The 9,124-nt window shown below is 41.5% G+C and overlaps 1 protein-coding gene across 2 annotated transcripts; it reads left to right on the forward strand.

Annotated features, from left to right (window-relative positions):
- The first annotated feature begins 1,131 nt into the window (after nt 1–1,131).
- On the forward strand, nt 1,132–6,674 carry LOC110525834 (purpurin). 2 transcript variants are annotated; one of them, XM_021606284.3, is made up of 6 exons: nt 1,132–1,190; nt 1,524–1,642; nt 1,876–2,012; nt 5,615–5,727; nt 6,013–6,225; nt 6,361–6,674. In XM_021606284.3, the coding sequence occupies exons 2-6, from the start codon at nt 1,526–1,528 to the stop codon at nt 6,369–6,371; spliced, it is 591 nt and encodes a 196-aa protein (XP_021461959.1). In that variant the 5' UTR covers nt 1,132–1,190; nt 1,524–1,525; the 3' UTR covers nt 6,372–6,674. The 2 variants fall into 2 exon arrangements, with proteins under 2 accessions (XP_021461959.1, XP_090095460.1); XM_090239334.1 differs by lacking the exon at nt 1,132–1,190 and having other exon boundaries at nt 1,502–1,642.
- The last annotated feature ends 2,450 nt before the right edge of the window (nt 6,675–9,124 follow it).

Genomic DNA, 9,124 nt, shown 5'->3' on the forward strand with positions numbered 1-9,124 from the left:
GCAGGAACGTACAGTCCCACACAGACCTTGACATTTCATAACACGTGTATTCTTACAACGTGTATTCTTGGGCAAGTTATTATGGACTACCGACCATGCTCTCATTTCAATGATTGGCATGCAGATTTGCATAACATGACATGATAACATTTGGATAGCATGACATTGATTCAACTTTGAACAATAATATATTCCATGAGATATTATGCACCACAAATATATTGGCTGAAGGTGTATGGTCTTTACACAAAATTGTGTGATTACAACATCTTTATCTCTATGGAATCACTATCTGTATGATTTCTGATGGATGTTTGGGGGGGGGTCTTTCATGGAAGAATATATGAATGTAATTTGTGGATATTATATTTTGCTCACTTAACAGGTAAAACAATGGTAGCCCACCCACAGTTGATACAGAGTGTGAGAATATTGTCTTTGAAACAACTTCACCAAGTGGACTGAGGACACACATCTGTAGCTTACAGGCACAGTATGGCTACTTTTACACAGGCAGCCCAATTCTGATATTTTTTCCACAAATGGTCTTTTGACCAATCACATCAGATCTTTTTACATCAGATCTTCTTCAGAGCTATTCTGATTGGTCAAAAGACCAATAAGTGACAATAAGACCAGAATTGGGCTCCCTGTGTAAATGCTAGGTTTGATCGGTACTTTTACTTCAGCTGCCCCAACTTGACATCCAGTCCCTCTTTATTTATCCTTCATATTACTCAAATTCAGTTAAAAGGAAGTGATACCAACTGGTGATAAATACATGTGTAATTTATTTCCATTTAATTTGCATGTCAATAAGGAACTATCTAACAATACACTTCTGTAGCCTAAAATACACTAGTATTGCCATTCCCATGTGTAAACAGTACTTTGGCTTGGCTGAGGTGAACTAATTCCCTAGACATGTGCTTTCTTTGAGTTTAGACTATTATACACCACTGATACAATTACATAAAGCCATTTCAGTGCTGCATGGGAAAATTCAACAGCTTACAGGATTTAGTTAACTGGATTAGTGCTAGATTTAGGACCAGAATGTGAAAATAATCAGTGAGCTCGTCTGTTCCTTGGGTATATAAGGATCCTAGACAGAAGAGAAACACAGTCGAAGAGAAACACATACCTACGACTTCATTGAAACTTCAACCACTTGCTTTGTTCCATTACAGGTAAGTTTTGGAACTTTTCGTGGGAATGTTGTTCAAATGTTGCTGCTAATATAGATTTATCTGATTATGTGGCTTTGTTAAATATTTTTTATAAAATGGTTTGTAAATACTTTTCTCTGGGACCAATTTGTAGAGAAACTTTGAGAGAAGATGAGATAAACTTTGAAACGTTCCACCATAGTCAGCTTGTCAGTTTACCAAGTTATGACATGGAATTGTTAACAATTGAGAGGAATAGCTATTGTGCTCTATCAAAATAGACATGCTAATGTCACTTTCATTTGTTCTTACATGCGTATACAATTCTACTAATGGAATTTCTGTCTCCTCTAGAAATGAATTTCCATATGCTCGCCCTGGTGGTCGTGCTCCTGGTGGGTCTGGAGCAGAGCTGGGCTGCCTCCTGTGTGGTGGACAGCTTCACAGTCAAGGAGGACTTTGACCCCAAGAGAGTGAGTACAGCCGACAATACACAGGTTGTATTGTAGTATGTAGTCTATAGCAGACCTACCTGCAAGGTTGCAGTACATCTATCTGTTTCATGTGTGCCAGTACTACCGTACGCAGTTAGACAAATATTGTGACACTCTCCAGTATGCAGGAAATTATTATTGCTGAGGCTACAACAGTCCTACATGCAAGGCCCTTCAACTAACCTGTTGTTGTTTATGCGTGTGCACTCCAGTACGCAGGGAAGTGGTACGCTCTGCAGAAGAAGGACCCGGAGGGTCTGTTCCTCCAGGACAACATCTCAGCGGAGTACACCATCGGTGACGACGGCTCCATGGTTGCCTCCTCCAAGGGCCGTGTCACACTGTTCGGGTAAGAGAGCTGGAGATTATTTCTGATGAAATGGTAATAGTCTTAGAAATGTGCCATTCCCTAGTCATTCAGTATGTTGGAGTGAAAACATAAGGCTTACCTGTACATGTTGCTCGTAATTGTATTCTAGTACTGTATCTGTGATGAGTAACTACACTGAGCAAAAATATAAACGCAACATGTAAAGTGTTGGTCCCATGTTTCATGAGCTGAAATAAAAGGTCCCTGAAATTGTCCATGCACAAAAATCGTATTTATTTAAAATGATGTGCACATATTTGTTTACATTACTATTAGTGAGCATTTCTCCTTTGCCAAGATAATCCATCTACCTGACAGGTGTGGCATATCATGAAGCTGATTAAACAGCATGATCATTACACAGGTGCACTTTGTGCTGAGGACAATAAAAATGTTCAGTTTTGTCACACGACATAATGCCAAAGATGTCTCAAGTTTTGATGGAGTGTGGAATTGGAATGGTGACTACAGGAAGGTCCACCAGAGCTGTTGCCAAGTAATTGAATGTTAATTTCTCTACCATAAGTCGGGTCCAAAATCGTTTTAGAGAATTTGGCAGTGCGTCCAACTGGCCTCACAACCATAGATCACGTGTATGAAAAAGAATAGAAAATCAGAACCTTACAGATAATGCACGGATAATGTTGCAAGGATCCGTACAAAATTCCTGGAAGCTGAAAATGGCCCAGTACTTCCATGGCCTGTATTCTCACCAGACATGTCACCCATTGAACATGTTTGGGATGCTCTGGATTGACGTGTACGACAGCGTGCTCCAGTTCCCGCCAATATCCAGCAACTTTGCACAGCCATTGAAGAGGAGTGGAACAACATTCCGCGGGCCTCAATCAACAGCCTGATCAACTCTATGCGAGGGAGATGTGTCGTGCTACAAATGGTGGTCACACCAGATACTGACTGATTTCTGATCCACACTCCTACTTTAAGGTATCTGTGACCAACAGATGCGCATGTGTATTCCCAGCCATGTGAAATCTGTAGATTAGGGCCTAATTTATTTATTTCAATTGACTGATTTTCTTATATGAACTGAAACTCAGTAAAATCTTTGAAATTGTTGCATGTTGTGTTTATATTTTTGTTCAGTGTATATACAGTACCAGTCAAAGATTAGGACGCACCTACTCAATACATTTTTTAAAACTATTTTTTAAACTATTTTTTACAAAACTATGAAGTAACACATATAGAATCATGTAGTAACCATGATTCTTCAAAGTAGCCACCCTTTGCCTTGATGACAGCTTTGTACACTATCTTTGATGACAGATTTGGCATTCTCTCAACCAGCTTCACCTGGAATGCTTTTCCAACAGTCTTGAAGGAGTTCCTGCATATTCTGAGCACTTGTTGGCTGCTTTCCTTCACTCTGCGGTCCAACTCATCCCAAAGCACCTCAATGGGGTTGAGGTCGGGTGATTGTGGAGGCCAGGTCATCTAATGCATCACTCTCCTTCTTGGTCAAATGGCCCTTACACAGCCTGGAGGTGTATTGGGTCATTGTCCTGTTGAAAAACAATTGATAGTCCCACTAAGCGCAAACCAGATAGGATGGTGTATCGCTGCAGAATTCTGTGGTAGCCATGCTGTTTAAGTGTGCATTGAATTCTAAATAAATAACCAACGAGTCACCAGCAAAGCACCCCAACACCGTTACACCTCCACCTCCATGCTTCATGATGGGTACCACACATGCAGAGATCATCCGTTAACCTACTCTGCGTCTCACAAAGGCACATTGGTTGGAACCAAAAATCTCAAATTCAGACTCATCAGACCAAAGGAAAGATTTTCACCAGTCCAATGTCCCTTGCTCGTGTTTCTTGGCCCAAGCAAGTCTCTTCTTATTACTGGTGTCCTTTAGTAGTGGTTTCTTTGCAGCAATTCAACCTTAAAGGCCTGATTCACGCAATCTCCTTTGAACATTTGATGTTGAGATGTGTCTGAGGTGCGGTTATTTGCCTATTTCTGGGGCTGGTAACTCTAATGAACTTATCCTCTTCCGCAGAGGTAACTCTAGGACTTCCTTTCCTGTGACGGTCCTCATCAAATCAAATTTGATTAGTCACGTGTTGAATACAACAGGTGTAGACCTAACAGTGAAATGCTTACTTACGAGCCCCTAACCAACAATGCAGTTTTAAAAAATACGGATAAGAATAAGAAATAAAAGTAACAAGTAATTAAAGAGCAGCAGTAAGATAACAATAGCGAGACAATATTAAGGGGGTACCGGTACAGAGTCGATGTGCGGGGGCACCGGTTAGTTGAGGTAATATGTACATGTAGGTAGAGTTATTAAATTGACTATGCATAGATGATAACAACAGAGAGTAGCAGCAGTGTAAAAGGGGGGGGGGGGGGGGGGGGGGCAATGCAAATAGTCTGGGTAGCAATTTGATTAGGTGTTCAGGAGTCTTATGGCTTGGGGGTAGAAGCTGTTTAGAAGCCTCTTGGACCTAGACTTGGCGCTCTGGTACCGCTTTCCATGCGGTAGCAGAGAGAACAGTCTATGACTAGGGTGGCTGGAGTCTTTGGCAATTTTTAGGGACTTCCTCTGACACAGCCTGGTGTAGAGGTCCTGGATGGCAGGAAGCTTGGCCCCAGTGAGATACTGGGCCCTTCGCACTACCCTTTGTAGTGTCTTGCAGTCGGAGGCAGAGCAGTTGCCATACCAGGCAGTGATGCAACCAATCCGAATGCTCTCGATGGTGCAGCTGTAGAACCTTTTGAGGATCTGAGGATCCATGGCAAATATTTTCAGTCTCCTGAGGAGGAATAGGTTTTGTAATGCACTCTTCACGACTGTTTTTGGTGTGCTTGGACCATGTTAGTTTGTTGGTGATGTGGACACGAAGGAACTTGAAGCTCTCAACCTGCTCCACTGCAGCCCCATCGATGAGAATGGGGGTGTGCTCGGTCCTCTTTCTCCTGTGGTCCACAATCATCTCCTTTGTCTTGATCATGTTGAGGGAGAGGTTGTTGTCCTGGCACCACACGGCCAGGTCTCTGACCTCCTCCCTATAGGAGAGCCAGTTACCTCATAGTGCTTGGTGGTTTTTGCAACTGCATTTGAAGAAACTGTCAAAGCTCTTGAAATGTTACGGATTGACTGACCTTCATGTCTTAAAGTAATGATGGTCTGTCGTTTCTCTTTGCTTATTTGAGCTATTCTTGCCATATTATGGACTTGGTCTTTTACCAAATAGGGCTATCTTCTGAAGAAGGAAAGAAATTCCACATATTATCTTTTAACAAGGCACACCTGTTAATTGAAGCTGGTTGAGAGGATGCCAAGAGTGTGCAAAGCTGTCATCAAGGCAAAGGGTGGCTACTTTGAAGAATCTCAAATATAAAATATATTTTGATTTGTTTAACACTTTTTTGGTACTACATGATTCCATGTGTGTTATTTCATAGTTTTGATGTCTTCACTATTATTCTACAATGTAGAAAACAGTAAACATAAAGAAAAACCCTTGAATGAGTAGGTGTGTCCAAACTTTTGACTGGTACTGTATATTACAATAGCTTTTTCCACCATTGACATCCATCTTCAGATTCTGGGTTGTGTGCGCTGACATGGCTGCCCAGTACACTGTGCCTGACTCTGCCAACCCTGGAAAGATGTTCATGAACTACCAGGGCCTGGCCAGCTATCTGTCCAGCGGAGGTACATTTTCTAAATAAATATATATATATATATATGCCATTTAGCCAGCGCTTTATCCTTAGCGACTTAGTTATGCGTGCATACATTTTTATGTGTCGGTGGCCCTAGAAGCGAAAACCACAATCCTGGTGTGGCACGCGCCATGCTCTACCAACTGAGCACTACAAGACCACAATATACCCTTATAGACAACATGCCTATACACTTACAGGCACAGAGACACATCATTAACAACCAACAGTAAGCCACCCTCGAGACTCACAGTATACTCTCCTCTTTTCTCAGGTGACAACTATTGGGTGATTGACACCGACTATGAAAACTATGCCATCACCTATGCCTGCCGTACCCTAAAGGACGATGGAAGCTGTGAGGATGGTTACTCCCTTATCTTCTCTCGTAACCCCCGTGGCCTGCCCCCAACCATCCAGAGGAGCATTCGCGCCAAGCAAGAGGAGATCTGCATGGCCGGACAGTTTGAGCCTGTGCTGCAGTCTGGTAAGTGTCCAATTACATTTTATTAATACAGCCCTTCTTACATCAAGTCATTACAAAGTGCTTTTTTTTGGATGGTCTATGTTCTAGAAGTTCATTCCCCACCTGACCCCATTTTTCATACTCTCTCCTCAACAGGAGCTTGCTAAACGTCTACCACAAAGGAACTTGTGCTGCCAAAGGATCCCTACTGGCTTGGACAGAGACACCTACTGACGACTGAAGAGGGAAATTGCATACAAATGATTTTTTTATGAAAGTAATTCTATGCCCCCTTAAATTAAAGGGCATGACGTCTGCACCAACCCAATCACTTAAATTGATTTAGAAAAATGTATTGAATGTGGTGTACTGTACATCACAGAATTACCTAAATCAATATTAACACCACAGTGTTGTTTCACTCATTCACTTTTCATCAGTTTGTGTTGGCGACAATAAAACATTTGAAGGTAACTTTGCGTTGTCAGTGACTTTGTGAATACATTGTCCATGGACATGAGCATTCTAATGTTATCACAGGCTGATCACAGGCTTGAAAAAAGATTCAAGGTGGTTAAAAAAAAATCACAAAGCTTTTACTTAATGAATGTGACATTTCTAAATATTTCTAAATATATTAGAGAACTCCACCTCAAACGTCTTAATGCATTTACAAATTAAACAGAACACGTCCTGAATTTCTTCATCCTCATCACCACACTAGAAGGAGATCAATAAAATAGAGCTAGGGTATTGATGATTTAACAGTACAGTATGAAAATACCATCTGGAGAAATATAATACAAATGTATCAGTAAGACGTGGATTATACATACTGTCATCACAAACCATGTGAGATGGTGGCACTGACCTGGTTTGGCCTGGCCTTGCTCATACATACACATGTATGACGAGGAATGAGGGCACAGAGAGTTTTGCCCGCAGGGTTTGGATGCCCTCCACATGGAAGGGCAGTGGTCCATCCACCTGAAGATCCTGGAGTCAAATCAACACAATAATTTCAGCTCAGCTATAAACACCAGAGTTAATTCCATAGAAAATGACCATGGTCATACATTGCTGTCACTCAGAATTAAGAGGATTATGTTATGTGATTTTGACTGAAATACAAACTTACCTGTTGAGAGTAAGATTAGTTATTTCAGAGGGTGTTTGGAAGAAGGTGTTTTTCTTCATGTACTTCCATGTTCCTCATCTGTCTGAATTTCTCTGCTGTGGGGTAATCTAAGCTGCCCATGCTCTGCCACGTCTGGGACAGGTTGGTAACATTGTTGTCCAAGTAATATGTCATATACACAAGTCCTGAAGTCAAAATCACAATCATGAAACATCTGAAGTTGAAGCATGAAGTTGAAGACTAACTCTATTGCTCATCTATTAACAAGGGTCAGATCCAATACAGTATACAGTATGTCAACATAATGTCAACACAGTATGTCAACATAGTGTAAAATGAGTTCTGACAAGTTTTAATCTGAACTGCAATTTTGTTTGCAACATAAAAAAAATACTTAAAGTTCAGTATATACATGCATATGAAGAAAGACAATTAAAGTCCTGATTTGGAGACAGATTCAGTACCACCTAAATTCTCCACATACAGAGAAACAAGGAAGAAGGCTACAGGAAAGGTGATGGAGGAAAAGAAACAGAAAACGTCAATGAGCAGCGCACTGGTCTCACTGGAGATGCAAGGCAACACGGGTTGGCAACCACACTACTCCTCTTCCCATCATACCAGTGCAGGTGAAGGTATCCAATTCGAACAAAGCCCTTTCCTATATCCAGGAAGCAGTGCAAGCTTCTGCACCAAAGCTTTAAAAAGAAAGTTGCATGTGAAGGAGGATAAAAAACAGAATCTTTCTGCGTACTATGGGACAAGAAAAAACAGTCAACAGCTCCATTGTGACTGGCTTCGAAGTATGCAGTCTAGAAGGTAAAGAATTAATTGAACTACCAGAGTTGTACACCCAAGGCGAAATCCTGGTCATGAGAGAGCATATCCCCACTCAAGAAGCAGTAAAGAAGTGGAGTTATCTGAAATAGTTTCAGTAATCTCAAATCTCACATCGACATTGAACTGCTAATTGGGATAATTGCACCAACATTTATGGAACTGTGGAAAGTGATTAACAGGTGTTAAGGAAGTGATGTCAGTCAGAGTCTTACTGAGTACAGGATGACAGTGCATATGTTTTGGGGACTCATCCAGTTGTGATTGTTATGCTCTGAAGAAGACTGCACAGGATAACAAGAGCAGCTTCTCAGTTGAAGCAGTTGACACCATCAAAGACAACTTCCATGTAGATGACTGCTTGAAGTCTATACCAACTGAAGGGCAAGCCATAGTACTGTGCAAACAATTCAAGACTGTCGGTTGATTAAATGGATCAGCAACAAACCACTCTGTCTTGGCCTTGATTCAAGAGGCAGAGAGAGTCAAGGAGGTGAAGAACCTCGACTCAGAAAAAGAACACCTCCCTTTAGAATGAGCCCTGAGGGTTCAGTGGTGTGTAGAAGAGGAAACATTCAAGTTTCAAGTGGCCATGAATAATCAATCCTTTACCAGGAGAGGTATTCTGTGTATTGTTAGTTCTGTGTACGATCTGCTTGGATTTCGAGCTCTGTTCATATTCACCACAAAGCACATCCTGCACGAGTTATGTAAGCTTAACTATGGATGGGATGATGAAATTCCAGAGGCCTAAATCCAATCATGGCAAAGATGGCTGGTAGACCTACAGCAGAGTGAGGCCTTCAGTAACAACAGGTGCATCAAGCCAAATAACTTTTGACAGATCAAGTCAGCCCAACTGTACCACTTCTGTGATGCAAGTGAATCAGGGTACTGCAACGTAAACTACCTGAGACTGACCAATTCTGAAGATCACGTGCATTT

Source organism: Oncorhynchus mykiss, chromosome 6, assembly GCF_057628025.1.
Source record: "Oncorhynchus mykiss isolate SJ-2025 chromosome 6, ASM5762802v1, whole genome shotgun sequence".
In the NCBI taxonomy this organism is placed as follows: Eukaryota; Metazoa; Chordata; class Actinopteri; order Salmoniformes; family Salmonidae; genus Oncorhynchus; species Oncorhynchus mykiss.